This window comes from Lagenorhynchus albirostris, chromosome 11, assembly GCF_949774975.1.
Source record: "Lagenorhynchus albirostris chromosome 11, mLagAlb1.1, whole genome shotgun sequence".
NCBI lineage: Eukaryota > Metazoa > Chordata > Mammalia > Artiodactyla > Delphinidae > Lagenorhynchus > Lagenorhynchus albirostris.
The window spans coordinates 15,880,153-15,906,063 of record NC_083105.1 but is presented as its reverse complement, the minus strand read 5'-3'; the positions used below and the strand labels follow the sequence as shown (position 1 = coordinate 15,906,063).

Sequence of the window (25,911 nt, the reverse complement as noted above, 5' to 3'; positions counted from 1 at the left end):
AGGGGCTTCCCTGGTGGCGCAGTGATTGAGAGTCCGCCTGCCGATGCAGGGGACACGGGTTCGTGCCCCGGTCTGGGAAGATCCCACATGCCACGGAGTGGCTAGGCCCGTGAGCCATGGCCGCTGAGCCTGCGTGTCCAGAGCCTGTGCTCCGCAACGGGAGAGGCCACAACAGTGAGAGGCCCACGTACCACAAAAAAAAAAAAACTGAAAATAGAACTACCATATGACCCAGCAATCCCACTGCTGGGCATATACCCTGAGAAAACCATAATTCAAAAAGAGTCATGTATCACAGTGTTCATTGCAGCTCTATTTACAATAGCCAGGACATGGAAGCAACCTAAATGTCCATCGACAGATGAATGGATAAAGAAGGTGTGGCACATATATACAATGGAATGTTACTCAGCCATAAAAAGAAACGAAATTGAGTTACTTGTAGTGAGGTGGGTGGACCTAGAGACTGTCATACAGAGTGAAGTTAGTCAGAATGAGAAAAACAAATACTGTATGCTAACACATATATATAGAATCTAAAAAACAAAAGTTTCTGAAGAACCTAGGGGCAGGACAGGAATAATGATACAGATGTAGAGAATGGACCTGAGGACACGGTGAGGGGGAAGGGTAAGCTGGGACGAAGTGAGACAGTGGCGTGGACACATATACACTACCAAATGTAAAGTAGATAGCTAGTGGGAAGCAGCTGCATAGCGCAGGGAGATCAGCTCAGTGCTCTGTGATCCCTTAGAGTGGTGGGTTAGGGAGGGTGGGTGGGAGATGCAAGAGGGAGGGGATATGAGGATATATGTATACGTATAGCTGATTCACTTTGTGATTGATCAGAAACTAACACATCATTGTAAAGCAATTATACTCCAATAAAGATGTTAAAAAAATATGTATGTGTAAAGTAAAATTAATAGAACTAAGAAAAAACTATAACTTGACTAAGAACTCAGTAAAATTAAATGAGATAATTTCCCTCATTTGGCTAATTAAAATGCAAGAAATGGTAATACTTATGTATTTGTCAGTATTAACTTAATATATGTTTTGCATAGGTAGTGGAGAAGAGGGCTTTCTGAAAATAAAGGCTCCTGCTTAAGTAGTAAGAGAAGCAGATTTGGCTGGTACTATGTTTGAGGAGAAATTAAAAGTTTTGACATGCCCATTTTTGCCCTCAGTCAAGAAAGGAAGGGTAGCTGATTGGTTTTTAAGTTTTCATTTACACCTAAGCTGTCTTTTCCATCTGTTAATGAACTCTTGATGATGCATCATGTCTTTCTCAGGATTGCTAATTAGCAAAGAAACTTGAGCCAAACTTACATAATTGTTGTTACTCTGAACTCTCTTTTCAGTCTTTTGGCAGGATCACCATGATATAGAACATAGCCAGAAGGATTGTATTACTGAAAAAAATGTACATGTGCAAGAAGGGGAGCTAAAGGTGAAATAAAAAAAACCCCATTCACAAGCACAGTATTCATTAAATAAAAAGGGACAATTACTGTTGCCTCCCATACTACAAGTAGGAATAAAACCCCCAAAGTGTATAGATATAATATTAAACTAAATATAAATGAAACCAGCTGCATGAATATTCATTTAGAAAATCTCATCATTAGATTTTTATAAAGAAATTCTAAATTTGACCTCCAGAATCCTCTCTAACCTTTCTTAAAAGCGCATTGTAGATCCTGGCAGTAAGTCATTAATTGTTTAACATTTTTGTAAAATACAATTTTTTTGATAGGTCTTTCTTCTGGAACTCATAGCATTGTTCTGTTGATTATAGTAAGCTTATTTTAGAATTTCATACCTCTGTCTTTTTCTGTCTTGTGCGAGTGTGCACACGCGCGCACACACACTCAATATTGCTGTACGCAGAGGGCAAAAGTTTAGAACTATCAGATTTAGGTGGTTGACCTTCAGCTCCAGTTAAGAACTAAAATTAGATCCATGTGGACTATATATCCAGTGACATCCATCAGAGAAGAATGTAGGCATAACCTTGAGAAGCCAGGGAGGCATCATTCAAGGGATCCTGCCTTAACTGTAAAATTGCTTTCACATTTGAATTTTTATCTTAAAAATTCATGTGACTTTTGTATTGTGAGTTTTAACACATTTGTTTATTTTTATGTAGAAACTTCCCCACCCCCACCTTTGATAAATCTTTCCATAAAACAGTGGTTAAAGAGGATGCATAGGATTGTCCTGTGACTTTAAGTATACCTGGCACTGTGCCATATCTCCCGGATGTGCCTATTTTAAGAGCAGGGTCCTTATCCCATCACTATAGGAGCACTGGTTGATTGCAGTGAGAGCATAAATCAAGCATGTGGCTAACCTTGTAGACATAATGGACAACAAAGTGGGGGTGGGATGGGGAATCCATTCTTACTAAAGAGAAAGTGGTAGACTCTAAGGATAGGTATTTCACTCCCTCTACAGTAGAAGAACAGAAACATTAAATCATAAGAAGAAGAAGTAGAACCATGTTTAAGGACTTAAGTCTGTTTATTTAAGGAGAAAAAAAATCAGTCCTCAGTAATTCCTTTCACAGACCTAGCTTATCCAGAATTGCTTTGAATGTTGGAACACTCGTTTTTTATTTATTTCATCACCAGATATCAGTACAATGAAAAGAGAGTAGGACTGGGAGTCAAATAATAATCTTAGTCCCCTTTCCAATTGTAACTTTCCGTGCTACCTTAAGCAAATCATTTAGCCTCCATGGTAGTTAGTTTTCATATCTATAAAATAAATATCCCCTAATGCTGTGTATGTTATTAGGTATTGTTTTCTGAAAGGATTCAAATAAATAAAGGAAATATCAGCTTTTAAAAGTTAAACAGGTTTCTTTTTCATAGTTCATCTGAGAATCTTTAATATTTTAATTAGTTTCCCAGACTTATTCTCTCACAAAACCCATTTTTTTAGTAGAACCTTTTGCACTGCTAGTGTTTGTCGATATTAAGTAGTCATTACATCCCTTTATAACTCTTAATATTCTGATTCTGGAAATTACACTCATTTTTTTTCTTGGCTCTTTGACTCTTTTCTGGCCTGTAGTTATGGTAGGGTTACTGCCAAGTTGAACTCACTGCCTGTGCTATGTGTGTACTCTGCCCCTCTTTCCAACTTGAACTAGAAAGTTATTGCATTTTCCTGTTTCTTATAAATAAAACAGACACTAGTTTAGTCCTTGTCTTTTGCAGTGTTCACTTTCTCTGTGCACTGTTGTTTCATTTTTTATTTGGTTGTTCAGTCATTGGCCCTTTTTTTTTTTTGTTTTTTTTTTTGGCTGCATCAGGTCTTAGTTGCGGCTCAGGTCTTACTTGCGGCACGCAGGGTCTTCATTGAAGCGTGCGAGCTTCTCTCTAGTTGTGGTGCGTGGGCTCCAGGGCGCGTGGGCTCTGTAGTTGTGGCACACAGGGTCCAGAGCGCATGGGCTCTGTAGTTTGAGGCACATGGGCTCTCTTCATTGAGGCACATGAGCTCAGTAGTTGTGGCACGCGGGCTTAGTTGCCCCGTGGCATGTGGGATCTTAGTTCCCTGACCAGGGATCGAACCTGCGTCCCTTACACTAGAAGGTGGATTCTTTACCATTGGTCCACCAGGGAAGTCCCTAGTCATTGGCCCATTTTTATTCTAAGTTAAATTATGAATCTTTACCTGAATTTCACCAACTAATAATAAAGATTTTTGAAAACCTCTGTACATTAAATCCTTTTGGTAAGCACTGTTGTTGGAGAGAGAACTAGATGTCAGATGTACATGTAGGCTTATTATTTCAATCAGAAAACAAGCCTCTTTCAAGACACTGCTATTGGCTGAGATGTTTAATTCGAGGTCTTGTTCTTAGAAATGTACGATTTTGCCTGTTACTGTGTACCATCCTCTCATTTAATAAACAACACTGTAACACATAGGGTATTATCCCATTTCACACGTAACAAACCTTATCCTCAGAAAAAACAAATAACTTGCCCAGATCTCACAGGTAATAAATAGCAAAGTGAAGTCTGTCTCACTTGGCAACTCATATTCTCTATTATACCACGTAGCATCTTACTAAAGTGTATGGTGATACTATATATATAGCACCTACATTGTAGTTACAATGTATGTGCACATACATTTATTTAGTATTTATTTTATTCTAAGGTAGCACATACACATTATCTCATTTAATTCCCCCAACAATCCTATGAAGTAGATACTATCATACCCATTTTATCTTGGCTTTATTAAATAGACACTTGGTGAGTTCTTAATGAGCGAATAGATGAACAACTGAACAATGAGCAAATGAACAACTTGGCATGACCAGGCCAAGTTGGTCTAACTCTTGGTATTAGATATAGAGAGTAGTTGCTTAATCATTGAGGCAAAATATAATTTCTGTTACTTATGGAATGATGGTATAAGAGGTTCTGGATGGGGCATCGATGGGGCATATTTCAAAAGTGCATTCTTATTTAAATTTAAAGCTAAGTTGTTGCAACAAAGGGACCCCAAGAAAGAAGTGATTTAAGGACTGTAGGTGTTTATTACCTTTCCAAGTAACAGTCCTGAGGTGATCAACCATGCAGATGAGTAGCTCTGCTCCAGGAGTTTATTCAGTGACCCAGTTTCTTTACAAGTTTGTCAAGTCATTCTTTGCCATTCAGCGTTGTTCTAGCCTATATTGGGGCTGCCACTTCCAGGTTCTGGGCGCAGAAGGGGACAAGAAAAGGGAGAAGGCATGCCTGCTGTCTTAATGACACAAACCTGAAAAGGGCATACAATGTGTCCACACACATTCTGGCAAGAGCTCAGTCATATGGTCATGAAGAAGAGCTGAGGAGCGTGCTGTAGCTAGGCAGCCGTGAGACTTGCCACAGTTCTGTTACTATTTAAGAAAGGGAGAATGGATTTTGATGAACATCTATCACTTTTCACCACAATGCCTAACAATTAAACAAACTCTTAGGAAGTATATTTATGAGGCTTTATATTATTTCCTCATTAGTCTGGGATCTTAGTTAGTTTTTCTGCCTTGATTATATACTAGAAGAAAACTTATACAGGATAAAATGCATTCGCTAGAACAGTGCTTCTCACATTATTTGTGATGAAGGACCAAGTTGTTTGTTTGTTTGTTAATTTTTCCCTATTTTGTGGTAGACCAGTACTTTAAAAAATACAATGAAAATGAATCATTAAAGAAATAATCACATCCTTGGATGTCATAGCAAAGTCAAATCACTATAAAGGTTTCTGAATACATACTTTCAACTTTTTACACCTATCTCAACTTACGAACCTATCTCAGCATGGTCTGGGAACAAACAGTATGTGAACTGGTACCAATCTGCAGATACTTTTCAGTAGTACTCGTCTCAAAAGTGTTTTCTGGGAACTTCCCTGGTGGCACAGTGGTTAAGAATCTGCCTGCCAATGCATGGGACACAGGTTTAAGCCCTGGTCCTGGAAGATCCCACAGGCTGCGGAGCAGCTAAGCCCATACGCCACAGCTACTGAAGCCTGCGCACCTAGAGCCTGTGCTCCGCAACAAGAGGAGCCACTGCAATGAGAAGCCCACACACCACAACGAAGAGTAGCCCCTGCTGGCCACAACTAGAGAAAGCCCACACACAGCAATGAAGACCCAACGCAGCCAAAATTAATTAATTAATTAGTTATTTTTTAAAGGTGTTTTCTAACTTTTGGTTGCCAGAGTACAGTAGACTAACTATGTCTGTATTGTAAGCAAAGACATTTTCTTTGTAAAACTTGGCTTTCAAGGAAACCTGCACAAGCCTGTTAGATAGCCTTATCCACCAGAGGGCAGACAGCAGAAGCAAGAAGAACTACAATCCTGCAGCCTGTGGAACAAAAATCACATTCACAGAAAGGTAGACAAGATGAAAAGGCAGAGGGCTATGTACCAGATGAAGGAACAAGAGAAAACCCCAGAAAAACAACTAAATGAAGTGGGGGTAGGCAACCTTCCAGAAAAAGAATTCAGAATAATGAGAGTGAAGATGATCCAGGACCTCGGAAAAACAATGGAGGCAGAGATCGAGAAGATGCAATAAAAGTTTAACAAAGACCTAGAAGAATTAAAGAACAAACAAACAGAGATGAACAATACAATAACTGAAATGAAAAATACACTAGAAGGAATCAATATCAGAAAAACTGAGGCAGAAGAATGGATAAGTGACCTGGAAGACAGAATGGTGGAATTCACTGCTGCAGAACAGAATAAAGAAAAAAGAATGAAAAGAAATGAAGACAGCCTAAGAGACCTCTGGGACAACATTAAACACAACAACATTTGCATTATAGGGGTCCCAGAAGGAGAAGAGACAGAGAAAGGACCGGAGAAAATATTTGAAGAGATTATAGTTGAAAACTTCCCTAATATGGGAAAGGAAATAGCCACCCAAGTCCAGGAAGCACAGCAAGTCCCATACAGGATAAACCCAAGGAGAAACACACCGTGACACATAGTAATCAAATTGACAAAAATTAAAGACAAAGAAAAATTATTGAAAGCAGCAAGGGAAAAACGATAAATAACATACAAGGGAACTCCCATAAAGTTAACAGCTGATTTCTCAGCAGAAACTCTACAAGCCAGAAGGGAGTGGCATGATATACTTAAAGTGATAAAAGGGAAGAACCTACCAGCAAGATTACTCTACCCAGCAAGGATCTCATTCAGATTCGATGGAGAAATCAAAAGCTTTACAGACAAGCAAAAGCTAAGAGAATTCAGCACCACCAAACCAGCTCTACAACATATGCTAAAGGAACTTTTCTAAGTGGGAAACAGAAGAGAAGAAAAGGACCTACAAAAACAAACCCTAAACAATTACGAAAATGGTAATTGGGGGCTTCCCTGGTGGCACAGTGGTTGAGAGTCCGCCTGCCGATGCAGGGGACACGTGTTTGTGCCCCGGTCCGGGAAGATCCCACATGCCGCGGAGCAGCTAGGCCCGTGAGCCATGGCCGCTAAGCCTGCGCGTCCAGAGCCTGTGCTCTGCAACGGGAGAGGCCACAACAGTGAGAGGCCCGTGTACTGCAAAAAAAAAGAAAAAAGAAAATGGTAATAGGAACATACATATCAATAATTACCTTAAATGTGAATGGATTAAATGCTCCAACCAAAAGACACAGGCTTGCTGAATGGATACAAAAACAAGACCCATATATATATGCTGTCTACAAGAGACCCACTTCAGACCTAGGGACACATACAGACTGAAAGTGAGGGGATGGAAAAAGATATTCCATACAAATGGAAATCAAAAGAAAGCTGGAGTCACAATACTCGTATCAGATAAAATAGACTTTAAAATAAAGAATGTTACAAGAGACAAGGAAGGACACTACATAATGATCAAGGGATCAATCCAAGAAAAAGATGTAACAATTATAAATATATATGCACCCAACATAGTAGCACCTCAATACAAAAGGCAACTGCTAACAGCTGTAAAAGAGGAAATCGACAGTAACACAGTAATAGTGGGGGACTTTAACACCTCACTTACACCAATGGACAGATCATCCAAAATGAAAATAAATAAGGAAACAGAAGTTTTAAATGATACAATAGACCAGATAGATTTAACTGATATTTATAGGACATTCCATCCAAAAACGGCAGATTACACTTTCTTCTCAAGTGCACACGGAACATTCTCCAGGATAGATCACATCTTGGGTCACAAATCAAGCCTCGGTAAAGTTAAGAAAATTGAAATCAGATCAAGCATCTTTTCTGACCACAAAGCTATGAGTTTAGAAATGAATTACAGGGGAAAAAACGTAAAAAACATGAACTCATGGAGGCTAAACAATACGTTACTAAATAACCAGGAGATCACTGAAGAAATCAAAGAGGAAATGACAAAATATCTAGACAAATGACAATGAAAACACAACAATCCAAAACCTATGGGATGCAGCAAAAGCAGTTCTAAGAGGGAAGTTTATAGCTATACAAGCCTACCTCAAGAAACAAGAAAAATCTCAAATAAATAATCTAACCTTACACCTAAAGGAACTATAGAAAGAAGAACAAACGAAACCCAAAGTTAGCAGAAGGAAAGAAATCATAACGATCAGAGCAGGAATAAATGAAATAGAAACAAAGAAAACAATAGCAAAGATCAATAAAACTAAAAGCTGGTTCTTTGAGAAGATAAACAAAATTGATAAACCATTAGCCAGACTCATCAAGAAAAAGAGGGAGAGGACTCAAATCAATAAAATATGGGAAAAAAACAAAACAAAACAAAAATGACTTTTCTCTTTTTATAAATATTTTTAGAAATCAATATTATTTCTATACATCAATTATATACTTTTAGGACAATATATAAATCATGATAGATCATTTGAATCCTCACATACACATCATAGCATATTTTGCTTGTTTCATAGTTAAAGCGAAAGCTAATCCTGGTTTTACAGATTCATAGTGAAAAGCCTACCATTCTGGAGCTGGAAGAAGATTGCCTTAAAGAGTTTTAATGCGTGTTATAGAGGAAGAAGAAAACCTAATAAAGTGACATGCTGAAGGTCACAGTTAACAAATGAGAGACAGCTATATTATGATCATGGACTTACAGTGGAAATCATACTGGAGTCAGATGATCTCAGTTGAGTCCTGGCCTTCTACTTCTTAGTTGTGTCCTTAGGCAGTCATTTAAAGAATAATATAGTAAATGTTCAGTAAGCATTCCTTAGGTTGAGGAACATATATGAAAGTTTTTTTGTAAACTATAAAGCACATAAGCAAATAATATTACTATAATTATTAAAATTAGGAAGTCATCCCTTCTGATGCTAAGTCCACTGCTTTTTCTGAACTCTGCTGTATTTCATGCTAAAGACTTATTGAGAGCAGGAGTCGTATTTAATATTGCATCAAGTTAAAATTATGTTTATAAGGGCTCTATAGAAATGTGGAAAATGCTTATAATTACATTAAAAATTAAATTTAAGACAGAAAACAAGATTATATACACATGATGATTGTGACTGTGTAGGCTGAAGTAATATGCATGTTACTGATACTCAAATAGATTGACTAAGGATAAATCCTTCTGTCAGCTGCATATAAAATATACTAGGTAGTATAATTATGAATGTTTTTTCTATTTTCTTCAGTAGTTTGATGCATTTTACATTTTAAAGAACATATATATTTAAGTAATTTAAACTCTTCAGAAAAAAGAACTTTATATGAAGACAAATAATTTCTGCTGCTTGTATGAAAAGACTATTTTATGCCATGGGGCAAACCATCCAACCAGTACAATCACAAGAATAGCCTTTACTACTTCTCTGTTTCCTTCTTAGAAAGGAGAAGTGTCAAGACAACATTAATAGACTTCTACTAATGCTTTAAATTCAGGGAACTTCTTAGTACAGTCAGTTTATATTTTGGGTGCTTACTGTGTTCTAATTTCTCTGCTGAGGGCTACAAGGATTATGAAGAAATAAAACAAAAATAGTCACAATTCAAAGAGCGCTTATTACATCCCAGAGTCTATTTCACAACAGCCCTCTGAGAAGTAAGTGATATTATTCCCATTTTACAAATGAGAAAGTGAGACTCAGAGAAGTAAAATAATGTCTGAATCACACAGTGGTGAAGCTGGGAATTAAAACCAGGTTTTTCTGATTCAGAAGCCACTATAGTACGTTTTCTTCTCTCATAAAAGAAAGTTGTGCTTTCCACCTTCAGAGAGCTTTTAGTAGTTGAGGCAAACTCATAAAAAGAAAACAGGAAGAATGTACTAAGCACCAATGATTGCTACAAATTTTGGTTTGGGTGTTCCTTGGAGGGGAAGAACGTTGGGGGCTGAAGTGGTTAGGAAGAACTTTATATCAAAAGTTAATTTTAAGCTTAGCTTTGGAGAATGGTTAAAACTTAAATAGTCAAAGAGGGAGAAAGACTCATGCAGGTAGAGGGGAGATGGTAAGAAAGCAAAAAAGCTCTATATGAGATAATTCGAAAGGAATACAACTAGAGAGGAGGGTTTGATTGGTGAATAATATGAAAAAGAAAACTCAAAAAGCAGGGTGGAGGATCTTAAAAGCTAAACTGAGGACTTTGAGATTTTTACCTTATAATAATATATAAATGATAACCAGTACTGAGCACTTAACACATTCCGGGCACTGTTGTAAATACTATACATGTGTGATGTCATTTAAGTCTTAAAGTAGGTGAGACCTAGAGAAGTCAGTAACTTGCCAAGGTCACACCATTAGAAGACGGTAGAAGAGCCAGCCTTTGAACACAAGAAATTTAAATCCAGAACACCTGGTCTTAATCACAACACTGTTCTGGTTCTAGAATCCGTGGTAAGTTGAACAAGTTTTAGGCCCAGGACCACTGATCTTAAGTAATACACTTCACACCTCTAGTGATTTTTAACATTTAAGAAAGGTAATGTGACCAGATAATGACATCCCATTCCTGTTCCTGCCACGCTTATACATCTTTAGGACAGTTGAGGAGAAGTTAAGGTATTTGTGTTAATGGCTTTCAGCTCTGCCTACTTTTCTGTGCTTATCTGGTCAGCTACTGTCAGTTAACCCCTGGCCCCGAACATCCAAGTTATGTCAGTCCATTGTTGGTTGTAGTTTAGTGGTTTTCAGAGTGTGGCTCCTGAACCAGCAGTGACAGCATCAACTGGGAACTTGTTAAAAGTCCCAATTCTGGCCTCACTCCAGACCCACTGAATCAGAAACTCTGGAGGTGAGTACAACAATCTGTGTTTCAACAGTCCTCACCTAAAGATTATCATACTAAGTGAAGTAAGTCAGAAAGAGAATGACAAATACCATATGACATCACTTACATGTGGAATCTAAAGTACGACACAAAAGAACATATCTACGAAACAGAAACAGACTCACAGACACAGAGGACAGACTGTGGTTGCCAAGGGGGAGGGTGGTGGGGAGGGAAGGACTGAGAACTTGAGATTAGCAGACAAACTATTATATACAGGATGGATAAACAACAAGGTCTGTTGTATGACACAGAGACCTATGTTCAGTATCCTGTGATAAACCGTAATGGAAGAGAATATGAAAAAGAATATATATATACACATATATATATATATATATATAAAAAACGGAATCACTTTGCTGTACAGCAGAAATTAACACTGTAAATCAACTGTACTTCAATAAAATTAACAACAACAACAAGTAATCCTTTAGGTGATTATCATGCGTGCTGAAGTTTGAGAACCATTACTGTAGTATACTCTAGGGTTTCCATTCCGGAGCAAACTACCAAAAAGTTTTTTTTTTTTTGCGGTACGTGGGCCTTTCACTGCTGTGGCCTCTCCCGCTGCGGAGCACAGGCTCTGGATGCGCAGGCCCAGCAGCCATGGCTCACGGGCCCAGCCGCTCCGCGGCACGTGGGATCTTCCCGGAACTGGGCATGAACCCGTGTCCCCTGCATCGGCAGGCGGACTCTCAACCACTGCGCCACCAGGGAAGCCCAAAACTACCAAAAATTTTTGACAATACCTGGTATTAACACTGAGAATCTCAATCTTGAGTCTCTGCTGCTGGGTCTTGCAGTCTAACTTTTTGGAAATAGCCATGGCTCCTAAGCTAACGAGCATTTTAAAAGGGCTTTTCCTCAGCCTCTCTGAAGTAATTATACTTTGTAAGCACACCTAAGCTTTGCTTTATGACTTTAGTTCATTCCTGAAAACCTACCTCTAAGGGAAAAGTTTTTAACTCAGAAGGTATTTCCATCCATTCTAATGGAAAAAAAAATTATGTGTTCCATGGTTATCTAAGATACCAAAATAGTTTCAGATTTAAAAATATATCAGTTGAACAATGATAACAAGTTTGTATAAATAAATACTTTGAAAGTAAATAAAAACAGTTTGCACTTAAAATGTTATGTAATGATGAGTTATTGTACTTGCAAAATGAGGAAGAGAAGACTTGATAGTGAGAGGTGGCTGGTGGTGGAATACAAAGGAGTTATTCTTTGGAAGGGGCTGGAGAGTCAGATGGTAGACTTTAAAGCTGGTAATCTTTGGGAGTTTGTGGTTATCTTGCACTTAAAAACAGCTGTAGCACACCTGGGCCAGCCACTGGGATACAGATGAAACATAGCCTCTGTTCTCAAGGAGCCTGGAAAAGGAGTGAGATGCCCCAACAGCTCACTCTGTAAAAAGGAACTAACTGCTTGTTGGAACTAAGTGCTATATAGAAAGAAAGCAAAGGAGGGAGTGGCTGCGGAGTCTTCTAGACCCCTTAGTCCTCAAATTAAACCTTAGAAAAAGAGTGGGGTCCTGACTGGTGGAAATGGGGACAGGGTAGGCCATGCTGAGAGAATGGAAGGAGAAAGGTTCAGGACATATGGTCAGGGGATTGGGAGTCCCTTTGGAGCACTTGGAAAAGAAAGGAGAAGGAGGGTATGTGTGTGACGGAGACAGCAGTAGGAAAGGGGGCACTGAGCTTATTTCAGCTGCATTCTGCGGGCAACAGGGAGCTATGGAAAGTGTTTGAAGAGAACAGAGCATGTTTTAGGAAGAATAAAATCAACTGAAAAAAAATTATAGCACAGGAAAATAACATTAGGGCAAAATAAAGGTGAAACAGGAGCACCTTTGAAACATAGAAGTCGCGCATGCACTCAACAGATGGAGTAATCGTAAAGAATGCTACCTCGTCTTGCTTGGTGTTCATATGCAAAGCAAAACTTTCTGATTCATCCAGATGTGTTACGTGGTTTATTTGTTCTTTGTAATATTCTCTGAATAGAAATGATCGTATGGAGTATAGCGATGAGTGTGTCTGTTAACTATTCCTTTGTTATATTATTTTTTTTTTTTTGCGTGTTATATTTTTATGTCTGATTTTTTTTAAGTTGTAATACAAAAAAGGGAGAGGTCATTGTCCAAGAAGTGGCATTACTTTTCAAGGGACATTACAGCAAAAAGCTACCTAACTGTTGTCATGTGGGGCAAGTCTGTGATGAGAAATGACATCAACTATGATGAGTTTAAAACAACTATGATTGAAAACTGTGCTTAAAACAGTCTCGGTTGCTGATCTCCTGCAAGCCTTTAGATGAGGCAATTTTTAACTATAAATTTTATAGGCCTCTCTAATTTCTTTTATGTAGCCTTCTTATGTCCCAGAGTTTAACAGTCCATTTGGCTAATAGCCTTGGCTATGCCAGTTTGTATTCATATTTTGCTTTTTTTCTTTCTTGAGTCTGAAGGTGGAGGAAGAAAGAAGCCATATTACCCACACATTTTTTTTGTTTTTGGATTTTATTGTTGCTCTTGTTTTTGGTTTAGAAAGAAAAGAGCTAAAGATTTCTGTGTTTTAGGGGCTTCCCTGGTGGTGCAGTGGTTGAGAGTCCGCCTGCCGATGCAGGGGACATGGGTTTGTGCCCCGGTCCGGGAAGATCCCACGTGCCGCGGAGCGGCTGGGCCCATGAGCCATGGCCGCTGAGCCTGTGCGTCCGGAGCCTGTGCTCCGCAACCGGAGAGGCCACAACAGTGAGAGGCCCGCGTACCGCAAAAAAAAAAAAAAAAAAAAAAGATTTCTGTGTTTTATTAGATATGTAGAACTCCAAATTCACATATACAGTATTTTATAATATCATATTTATTATGTATTTCTTAACTAGGAATGTAGATAATTTCCCTGTTGGGTAAAATTGTATGGGAGCAAAGGTTATTTAACTCCACCACCCAGGAATATACCACATAGGAAATAGTATGTAGAAGGTACTTTTTTTTTGTCTTGGGTGTGAAATATCTGAAATTGGAGAAAATTTCCCATTTTTTATATTTTTAATAATAGGCACATTATACTTTCCTCCACCACAAAACTGCATTCATGAAAAAAATGCTTTAACAATGATATTAAAACATTAAATGGAAGTCCCTTCCAGTTATCAGGTATGTTAAAGGATAGAGTGCCTTTTTTTTTTTTTCTTTGGGCTGCCCCGAGCCTTAGTTGTGCCCTGCAAGATCTAGTTCCCTGACCAGGGATCGAACCCAGGCCCCCTGCATTGGAAGCGCAGAGTCTGGACTGGACCACCAGCGAAGTCCCAGGGATAGTTTTTTTTAGCTTGTTAGGTTAATTTCCTTCCCACCTCCATCTGGAGAGCATAGTACATTTAAAATGGACATTTCTGGGTTTCCCTGGTGGCGCAGTGGTTAAGAATCCGCCTGCCAATGCAGGGGACATGGGTTCGAGCCCTGGTTCAGGAAGATCCCACATGCCGTGGAGCAACTAAGTCCGTGCACCACAACTACTGAGCCTGTACTCTAGAGCCCATGTGCCACAACTACTGAGCCTGCATGCCACAACTACTGAAGCCTGCGTGCCGAGAGCCTGTGCTCTGCAACAAGAGAAGCCACCGCAATGAGAAGCCCGTGTACCACAACGAAGAATAGCCCCTGCTCACCGCACCTAGAGAAAGCCCGTGCACAGCAACGAAGACCCAATGCAGCCAAAACTAAATAAATAAAATAAATAAATTTATAAAAAAATAAAATTGACATTTCCATAGCTGTTTGACTCAGATGTACTGAGAAGATGCACATGGCCTAGGATTCCTGCCAAGATCATAATGCTTGACCCACAGATAGCCTCTTTTTAAAAAAGTTAAAGTCTGATGGTAGGTTAATAGAAACTTTGTAAAACCTTGTATTGGTCATAGTTGTTGTTGCTGTTATTTTTATAAAATGTAACGGGTATAGAAATGGTCAGCAGTGGAATGGTTATATCTGCTTGCTGCACATATAAGGTTTGAGCTTCAGAGACCCAGATCTGCAGTTTATGGAGAAGAAAGCTGGACATTGAATTTTGAGAGAATTATCAATGGTTCTTAAATTTGGCAATGACAGAAATAACTATTTTTCAAAAAATTCAAGATAGAGCACACTTTGGGTCCAAATAAAGAGTTGTTTCTGAGATAGTGGTAGCAAAATTTGGAACCAGGACTACTGCATATATTTGTGTAATCTGTGCCCTACACCAAGAGAACAAAGGGAAGCTTAAGATCCTGCCCACACTCTGAGCTTCCCAAGCCATGTGTCCTGGCACAGGGCTGCCCAGAGGAAGAGGGCTGTTTTGTAATTTGTCCACCCAGTAGGAACATTTTTTGCAGTTAGCCTGGAGAGGGGCACCTTTTTGCAGTTGACTCAAAGGCATCATATATGCTAGCTGAGCCCTCTTTGGAACCCAACACTTGGAATAATTTTTATCAGTGTTGTCAGCAAAAGATCTCTGGGGTAATTTGATGATTAAATGTTATTACACGTTAGCTAAAGAGAGTTCTAAGGTTTATAAAACATGGGACTACTGCAGTAGTACTACTCAGAAGAAATAGCACAGCTGAAACTGGGCAGAAATGCAGACTTCTTTAAGTCTTTTTATGAGAGCCTATACTTGTAGCCAATTGTGAACCAATTCTCAAGGCACTAATCTTTATTTCCAGGAAGGAAACAGCTATGATTCAGATGATTACCTTCTATCCTGATAGTATGTGTAGTCTGATGTTAAAAATTCATTGAGAACAAAGCCATATAAGACATTTGAAACTAGTCAGTTTAAAAGAGAATAAGTGATTTTATAGAAAGAATATTGGGCTGGAAATTAGGAAACCTATACTCTATCTTTTGCAGCCCCACTAATTCACTCTGGCCCCATACAAGTAACTTAACCTTTCTAGCCCTCAGTTTCCATATCTGTAAAGTAAAAGAAGTACACCAAATATAAGGTCTCTTTCAGTTCTAACATTCTGTGACTTTAAAAAAGTAAAAACCTTTTCTAGCCAGATCTTGAACTGCAGTTAAATACATTGATAGAGAAACATTCTGTTTTAAATCACTTAAGCCAAATAATGATTTTTTCATACTCATTCTTGTTTTCCAGAAACTCTGTGAAGGCATATTTAAAGTCCTTTTAAAGGACATCCCAACAACATGTCAAGTGTCCTGCCTTGAAGTTCTCCGCATTCTCTCCAGAGACAAAAAGGTTTTAGTTCCTGTAACAACTAAGGAAAATATGCAGATACTGCTGCGACTAGCCAAGCTAAATGAGTCGGATGATTCTTTGGAGAAGGTGTCAGAGTTCCCAGTTATTGTGGAGTCATTAAAATGTCTTTGTAACATAGTGTTCAACAGTCAGATGGCACAGCAGCTCAGCCTGGAACTTAACCTTGCTGCAAAGCTCTGTAACCTCCTGAGAAAGTGCAAGGACCGAAAGTTTATCAATGACATTAAGTGCTTTGACTTGCGCTTGCTCTTCGTCCTGTCACTTTTGCACACCGACATCAGGTCACAATTGCGCTATGAGCTCCAAGGACTACCGCTGCTAACCCAGATCTTGGAAAGTGCCTTTAGCATCAAGTGGACCGATGAATATGAATCGGCCATAGACCGTAATGGACCTCCTCTCTCACCTCAGGAGACAGACTGTGCCATTGAGGCCCTCAAAGCTCTCTTCAATGTGACGGTAGACAGTTGGAAGGTGCATAAAGAGGTAAGGTTGAGAAGAATATTCTTATCTACTTGGAATTTCATTGGTTTGGGGTGTCCTTAGAGCTGCCTGCCAGAGACGAATGCTAAGTAGGGAAATGGAAAAAGTTTCCAGTTCCCTCATTAATCAGTTAAATGACTCAAGATACATTTCTTAACCATTATAACTCTTATTCTTCCCATTTGTGTAACACTTATCAGAAGAATAGGGTGAAGATTGACTACTGTTTTGTAAGATGCCAAATACAGTTCCTTTTCTGAGTTGTACTATCATGTGTCTTTTTTTTTTAAGTGCCTCTTTCAGGAACAAGGTTTAAATGATGGATTTAAAGGGAAACAAAACAATGTGATTCATAAAGGTATAGGCATTTTCATTGCCTGCAGTCTTAAAGAAACATAAAGATATTCAGGCAAGTTGAAATTGATCAATCAGAATTGATGTCTGCTCAGTAGAGTAAAAGACACTGTTTATCACCTATCATCCTAGTCTCCTAACCCGTTACTCTGTAGTGTTAGATAACTATCAGAAGTGTAGGACAACTAGATAGCCATGCTTATAACAGAGTCCTAGAAAACAAGTATAATTATACCAGAATATGGGAAAGTTTATTTTAAACCACTTGACTTATTGCTAGACTAAGATCCTTCTCTGTGGCTTGGACCTTCTAGCAACCCAAAGTGAGGCAGATTTGATAGTTTAAATTTGAGTACCCACAAGAACAATATGCTAAACAAGAAGCTTAGTTTAAGGAAGTCAATAATTTTAAGTAAACTGGACATAAACTTTTTCCCTTGCTTCTAGAATCTTAACATTTCACATTTATCCTCTCTCTTTAACCTTAAATAACTCATAAAATTTAGTCTCTGCCTTAAAATAGAAAGAAAAGAAAAGTATTTTGGTGCCAGAGCAAATTATCTTTTCTGACAATTGACTTTAGGACTTAGGCTAACATTTTGCTGTGTCCATTTGAAGCAGTTCTTACCATGAATAAAGATCTGTTTTTGCCAGCAGCCTACTTTGAAAGGATTATCTCAGTGCAGTGCTATAGTAGGAGTATGCAGGCATCTGGGTTTTAAAGTGCAAATAGGTCTGTATTTTGAAACCAAATATTTGAAGATCAGTCCTAACAGCTGTTTTAGATGACTGTAGTATGGTCAGTTTTTCCTGGGACTTGGCAGAAAAAGATGTGGAAAGCCCACATGCTCCATTTATGCTTTGAAACCAAATATTTGGAAGTATTTAAAATGTTATGTCTCTATGCTTATTTGGTACCTTCTATGGTTATTTTTCTTACACTGTTTGTTTTGGTGTTTTTAAGTTCTCCATTTAGTTGCAAGAGCTCTTCTGAGACTGTTGGTTTGCCATTGTTGGAGCCCCTGTTATTTAAATTGTGCCCCAAATAGTAGCTTATGCTCTTCAGATTCCTGACAGAAAGGGTTTATAGTTCAGTGGCCACACATCAGCATATGTATGGAATGATATGTAATAAATATCAGTATATTGAGATTAGCCCTAATTAGTGTGCTTCAATTATAATTTATAGCAGGGCTGGAAGAAGCTTTAGAAAATGTTGAAGTGGCAAATACTTATTCTGTATTGTAGAATGTTTATTTTCCAAAAGATACATGATAAAGGATCAGTAGTCGTGAAGCAGGCATCTCAACAGAACTCTCGTGAGTCATGGATCACTTTATACAAGCATTATAAAATGTGCCTAGTTAATATGACTCTGGGCTATTATTGAAGTTATCAGAAATTGTGAACAGTATTGAAAACAGGACCTTGCCAACCCACTTAGGCAAGAGTGTGGGAAAGCTTATTTTAAACCACTTGAGTCTCCATAAGTCTCTAAATTCAAATTTTAGCAAGCATTTAGTAAATCAGTCAACAAATATTTATGAACAATTGCCAGGTATTATGCTAGGCGTTGTGTAATATATTGGCAAATAATACACATAGTCTCTGCAGACTTCAGTTTTATTGGTGATATAGGTAATAAGTAAACAAATATATAATTTAAATTGTGTTAAGTACTAGGAGAGAAACAGTACAATGATGGAGAATACTTAGTATAGTTAGAGAAGACCCCTGAAAGTCTCTCCTGAGATCTGAAGACTGAGAATGATTTGGCCATTTGAATGGGAGTATGAAACATTTCACAGAAATTGAACAGCATGTGAAAAGACACAGAAATCAGAACATAGAGTACTTTTTACTGAGGTATACATAACTTAGCATAAGGGAAATCTGTAGTAAGGATGTAGAGAAACTTGCCAGTAAGGGTCCATTTACCTGAATTTTAATATCTCCTTGATTGTCAGATAAAAGACATCTTTCTCTAGTTGAGCAAGCATCTAAAGAATTGTTAATACCTTAAAATACCAGCTGAAATAAAGGGATATGGAAAGCTTACTGTACAGAAGAATCCAACTTTAAAATATAGATTTAAAAATAATATTTTCCTTATGAAAATAATACATGCTAAATAATACTGCAGATCTAAGGGAAAAAAGCATACGAGCAATAAGAAAATACAAATTACCTATAAACCTACCATTCAAAGATAATATATATATATTTTTTTTTTACAAAAAATGCAGTCATTTTATCATCTTGCTCTTTTTCCCACAATAAATGTTCTTGAAGAGTAGTGGATTACACAGTGTGTTCCTTGAAGCCATAATGTTCCTAGGAGTAACCTCTGGGGATGAGTGGACAGTGTTTCAAGTTCCCCACCCTTTCTTTAAAAAGAGCGCCTTTGGGGACTTCCCTGGCTGTCCAGTGGTTAAGACTCTGCGCTCCCACTCCAGGGGGGTAGGGGTTCGATCACTGGTAGGAGAACTAAGATGTCACATGCCCCACAGGCTGCACAGCGTGGCCAAAAAAACCCAGCACCTTTGATTGTTGCTGTTGCTATTGTTTTTCTTTAAATTTAGGTCATAACTGGATTTCATTTGGGGTATAAAAAGAGTTCTGCAACAAAAAAAAATTTTTAACAACCACTTTCTTCTCGTAAAGATAATAAATCTTTATGAAAGAATACTCATAAGTATATGTATAAAAATACTTAAGAGTATTCCTTCATAAGGATCTATCAACCTTTAACAAATCCCCTATGTGTAAAGATTTGTATTGTTTGCAGTTGTTTGCTGTTTTACATAGTAATACATGGTGAATTTTCTTGTTGTAAAATCTTTGTAGATAAATTCCTGAAATTCATGGGCCAAAGGGTTTTTCAAAACTTTAGGGTTTTTTGTGTATATCATATGTATTTAAATTTATATGTATTACCAAACTGACCTTCAGAAGAATAGTGCTAGTTTACACCTCTCAAACCCCTGGCATTTCACTTTTTAAAATCTTTACCTACTTTACAACTCAGTTGTCACAGAAAATGCAGATGTTTGGTTTTGGTTTTAACTGTTTCAGTAGGTATTTTTATGACTTCATTTACAATTTACAAAAAAACAGAAAATTAGGGTTTTTTTGAGGTTTAGCAAATTAGTGTGATTTGTTCATTTTAGGTTCATCCCTCAATGCTAAATTCCTGCCTGGAAGCCAATGCCATCAAGCATATTAATTCAGAGATTCCTTTCCATTCATTAGGAAATGTAGCTGGCCTTATTTCCATATGTGGTGTCAGTCTGTCTCCCTGCCTTCCTCCGTCTTTCTCTCCCTTTCCTGAAGGTAGTATGTTTTAAAAAGTCAAATTATTCCTTTTATAGGACCCCAAATCAGTTCTAGAAAAGTTAATGGGAATGGTCTTGTCGTCTTCTTGCTTCAGCACTTTGCTAAATCTCCCTGTTCATGGAGGAAAGCATGTTATTCTAGAGATCCCTTACTTGGCACACATTCCCTTCTGCAGTGCTTCCTAGGTATCAATGCAATGTAATGAGAAAATACAAGGACCAACACACATGTTAGAGCCAGACAGCCAAGTGCAAACAGAGAAGTAGTACAAGTATCTGAGTAGTCAAAGGATGCTATCTGAGTGAGATAAGACAGTGAGTATCTATAGGAGTTAATTGGGAATGTCACATCGTAACAGAAGAGATTAGCCCCATAATGATTTTAGAGACTTTGAAGGAAGTGTGAAAAAAGGACTTGACATTATTTAATTAAAAATAAAGCTTCACGCTGTACCATGTTTTTTAACTGAGTCATTTTTTAAACAAACATTTATTATTGAGTGCCCAATATGTGCAAAGTTCTGTATTAGGCACACAAGATGCAATATAAAGCATCTCTGCCCTCAGAGAACTAACAGTCTCATAGGAAAAACAGACATGTAAACAGATGGATATATAACTGTTTGTCACATTATTTACTATTCTTCTCTATATTTTCTATATGTTTGAAAATAAAAAAGAATCAACTCAGAAGTGCACAGATGCTACAAATGCCATATATTCTTGATCTTTGGGGGTATGTCTGACCTCACTGGCATAGTCTTTCTGCTAAGCAACATACCTAGCACAGAGTAGGTGTTCAATGAATATTTGTTTTATGAGAAATAAAATGTGATACAGTTTGCTATCTGTATAGTGGAAGTATATAAGAGAAATAGCCAAAGTGACAGGGAGGAGGGAAAGTTTATGATACCTTTTAAATTTTCAAAACTACTAATTTTTCTAGAAACCTAAAACATTTAATAACGTTGTTTAGAGGGCAGATTCTAGCCTTTTTGGAGATACAGCACACTATTTTATAACATTTATATTTCCTTTTGTAAGTTAATTCAAAAAGCATTTATTACTTTATGCCCGGCACCATGTTAAATGTAAAAGATGTGGAGGTGGAATACTTAATCTTTGCCTGTAAGGAACATACGCAATTTAGTAGGACAAATAACTGCAAAATGGCAAGGGTAAGACATAGGGTGAAATACTACCTGATGTATAGCTATATTTCCAAGTAAGAGTGCATGTGTACGTTTGTGGTTGAGTGTGTATTTGTGTTTCACTTTGTGTAGAATTGAAATTGAATTTTCATAGGACAAGTTTCCTAAACCTTCTTGAAGTAGTGAGAACTACCCTGGGATAACAAAACCAGTTTAGGACTCATTGGTGTGAGGTATTCTCCTTTCAGACTTTTTTCTCAGGCATTGATTAGATTGGTTGAAGTGTTGAATGAAAAAGGTATGAGGATATTGATACCTTTACCAAACAAACGTGAAAATCTTCCACAGGTTGCACAGGAGAAGAAAGCAATAGTACAGTAGTGGAATCTATGAATAAGAAACAAAGCCTGTATAAAAAGATTCCCTCCTCCCCAACAAAGATCCCAAAGAGTTTCATGAGTTTTTACCTCTCTTTTAGTGTTATCTCATTTTGATTTCTACTGTCACAACAAGCCTGCTTGCTTTCTCTTTCTTCCTCCTCTGTCTTAGGGATTTTTTTGCCTTCTCAACCTTTGGAGATAGTAGGATTACAGAGGAGAGACTGTTGACGCCCTAAAGATACCAAAACTAAGCTCATGGGCTTCCCTGGTGGCGCAGTGGTTGACTCTGCCTGCCGATGCAGGGCACACGGGTTCATGTCCCGGTCCGGGAAGATCCCACATGCCGCAGAGCGGCTAGGCCCGTGAGCCATGGCCGCTGAGCCTGCGCGTCCAGAGCCTGTGCTCCGCAATGGGAGAGGCCACAACAGTGAGAGGCCCGCGTACCGCAAAAAAAAAAAAAAACAACTTAGCTCATGAAGAAGTAAATGACAGTTGTATAAACTGTGTATATTGTTTTAAAAAGAGCAATTATATTTACTCTTTCAAGCATCTGTATAAGATAGGAGGAGCATTAATCTCATTTGACAAATGAGGACACTAAAGATCAAAGAGTTCAAATTGTTTATGTAAAGTCACCCAGCAGAACAACCAATAATAGGAAATAGTGTACACTCTGACCTTTGTTAAGTAAGACATTTTAAATGATAGCTCTCATTCAACAAATATTTATTGAGGCAGACTAATAGAATAAAGAATCTAGAAATAAACCTACACATATACAGTCAACTGACTTATGATACAGGTAACACTGAATTGCAGTGGGGAAAAGGTGGGCTTTTTAATCAGTTAAAAATGAATTTAAATCCCTACCTTATTACCATACAGAAAAATTAATTTGAGATGGATAAGAGACTTAAATGTAAAAGGTAAAATGATAAAGCTTTTGGAAAGAAACAGAAGATTATCTTCATGACTTTTTTTTTTTCCGGTATGCGGGCCTCTCACTGTTGTGGCCTCTCCCATTGAGGAGCACAGGTTGCAGACGCGCAGACCCAGCGGGCATGGCTCACAGGCCCAGCCGCTTCACCACAATGTGGTATCTTCCCGGACTGGGGCACGAACCCGTGTCCCCTGCATTGGCAGGCAGACTCTCAACGACTGCGCCACCAGGGAAGCCCCATGACTTTATTTTAAACAAGTCAAAAATTTCTTAAATAGGCAAAGATTTTTAAAACAGGACAAAATAAAGATCAAACCATAAAGGAAAAATTGACAAATTGGTCTTAAAATTAAAATTAGTTCATCAAGAGAAGAAAGTAAAAAACAGGCCACCAAATGGGAGATGATATTTTCAACACATATGCAATAAAGGACTCTACTAGAATATATTCAAGTCCTACAAATAATATCAATTAACCCTATAGAAAAATATGCAAAAGGCTTGAACAGGCACTTCATAAAAGAGCTATCCAAATGACCAGTAGACATAAGAAAAGGTGTTCAACTTTATCAGTCATCAGGAAAATGCATAATAAAATCTCTGCACATCCATGAGAATGACAAATTTAAAAGGCTGACAATACCAAGTGTTGGCGCAGCTGTAGAGCAACTGGTGGGAGTGTAAGCTGGTATAAACACTTTGAAACACTGTTTGGCAGTACCTTCTAAAGTCTGTCATATGTATATGCCCTACGACCCAGCATACCAAATGACATATAAGAAAGTATGTACATAGCAGCACTCTTCAGTATAGTCCAAGTGTCCATCAAGAGTAGAATGGATAAGTGAATTGTAATATACTCACAGTATTCAGCAGTGCTTGCTTTTTTTTTTTAACATCTTTATTGGAGTATAATTGCTTTACAATAGTGTGTTAGTTTCTGCTTTATAACAAAGTGAATCAGCTATACATATACATACATCCCCATATCTCCTCCCTCTTGTGTCTCCCTCCCACCCTCCCTATCCCATCCCTCTAGGTGGACACAAAGCACCGAGCTGATCTCCCTGTGCTATGTGGCCAGCAGTGCTTTCCTAACCTAAGTGTGAGGGGCCAGATTTCTTTCCTTAGCTGTCAGAATGGAACTCTTGTATAATACAATATTACACACAATGTCAGACTGCTTGAAAAGTTTCTAAATGTTCAGGTGTACCTTCTGTACTCATGACTTTGCAGATCAGTGGCAAACAGGGTGTGGACCAGTAGTGGTCCACAAACTGCACTTTGAATAGCACCACTCTCAAGCAGTGAAAATGAACAAACTGCACCTGTACACAACAACATGGATGAATCTCACAACCAGATACAGAAGGGTCTATATTTTATGATTCCATTCACTTAAAATTTGTGACAACAAAAATCACTAACCCATGATGTTAAATGTTAGAATTACAATTGAAGAGCAGATCTGTCATTTGAAGGGGTCATGAGGGCAATTCTGGGGTTCTCAATCTTGGTGTTGCTTTGTTTTCATGCTGGTTGTATGGGCGTGCTCATTTTGTGAAAATTTATCTAGCTGTACACTTATGATTTGAGCACTTTTTTGTTTGTTTTACTTTTCATTTACATTAAAAATTATTGAACACTTTGTTAAACACATGCCCTCTAAAACTTGTGAAGGTACTAGATGAATGGAGAAAACAATGCATATGTAAGTATGTAAACAAATGTGGAATTACAGATTATGATTTCCTGAAAGAAATCATAGCAAGATACAATGATAGAGATAATGAAAAAAGGAATCTACCTAAATAAGGTGGTCAAAGAAGGGGCTTCTCTGAGACCTGGAGGATGAAAAGGAGTCATTGATACTAAAAGTAGAGGCACACAATCCCGGGACTTCAGTAGTTGTTTTGAGTAAAGAAATAGAATTTAGTGGACAGTAAAAGAGGACAGGCAGACCTACAGGGTACAACTGGGGAATTGGTGTCATGAAAATTGGGACAGGAGGAAAGGGGATGGAAGGAAGTAGGATTTTCACTTACAGTTGCAAATAGTGGAAGGACCAAAATGGAGTTTTGCAAGGGGCTTGTCAACATCAGCATGAGAGGAAAATGATTGTGATATTTAAAATAAAGGAAAATCTAGTTTAAAAGGAAGTGCATTCCTAGTTAATTATCAAAACCAAGGAAAATATGAACTTTTTAAGAGTTAAGTAATGGGTGAGTTTCACATGCATTTCAGTGTGGTTCATATAATGTGGGATATGTAAAAGTATATTTGCATATTAGAGAATTTTGATTCAGGCATCTGAAGATAGATGGCAAGTGGAACAGTGTTCGTTCCAAACCCTTAGTGTCTCTAGCATTCCACCGGTCCCCCTCCCCAACACGCAATAATTTCGTTATCACTCATTTCAGCTCTATCAGTCTTACCTTTTGTTTCCTTCCTGCCTCATCCTTCCCCTCACCCTCAAATATTTCACTGAAAGTACTAAGCATTTTCATGTGTATCATCTTCTTTAATTCTTTTACAACCCTAACAATCTCATGTTTGTGGAGATGCATATGGGGAAACTTTGGCTTAGAGAAGCCATATGACTTGCCTAAGGTCACAACCTAGACTCTTGACTCTAAGTAAAGTGCTTTTTCTGTTATGCCACTGAGACCTTCATCTCTTCCAAATCTACACATGATGGTGTTATTTTAAAATATTGTTATCCACATTATGAGTAATGAAACTGTGCTATTGTTTGTTAGATTTTATAAAAGACATCTTCCTAGAAGGGCTGTGTTATATATATAAATATAGGCTATATATGTATAATATGTGAATATATTTCACTTTTTACAGACTTGAAATCAATTATGTATATACAGAGCTTTAAAAATTTTAATAGCTTTTGAAGTAATTGGAACCTTCCTGAAATATAACATATCCAAGATCTGATTATAATAGATAATTATCACTAATTTCATGTCTTCTTAATTACTAAAAATTTGGAAGAAGAAAGGTACAACCTTGATTCAGATGATTAAAAAAATTGTAGTGGCCCAAGATCTCATGATAAATTAGGAGGTAAACCAAGTGATTATTCAGAGCTCAGCTTATTTCCTATTATTTGCCTTCCCTCTGACTCTATGTGTGTCTAATACCACTACCAATGAGTAAACATTGGGAAAATA

The 25,911-nt window shown here is 37.9% G+C and overlaps 1 protein-coding gene across 7 annotated transcripts in view; it reads left to right on the top strand.

The window, feature by feature from the left end:
- RIC8B (RIC8 guanine nucleotide exchange factor B) overlaps positions 1-25,911 on the top strand; it is a 116,499-nt gene that overhangs the window by 26,572 nt on the left and 64,016 nt on the right. For all 7 annotated transcript variants that reach the window (XR_009543268.1, XR_009543267.1, XR_009543265.1 and 4 more), the window contains exon 3: positions 15,961-16,569. Coding sequence is in view for 2 of the 7 variants with exons in the window: in XM_060164704.1 (XP_060020687.1) it covers positions 15,961-16,569 (609 nt within the window). In the remaining 5 variants the exon portion in view is untranslated. The remainder of the gene's footprint in view (positions 1-15,960; positions 16,570-25,911) is intronic.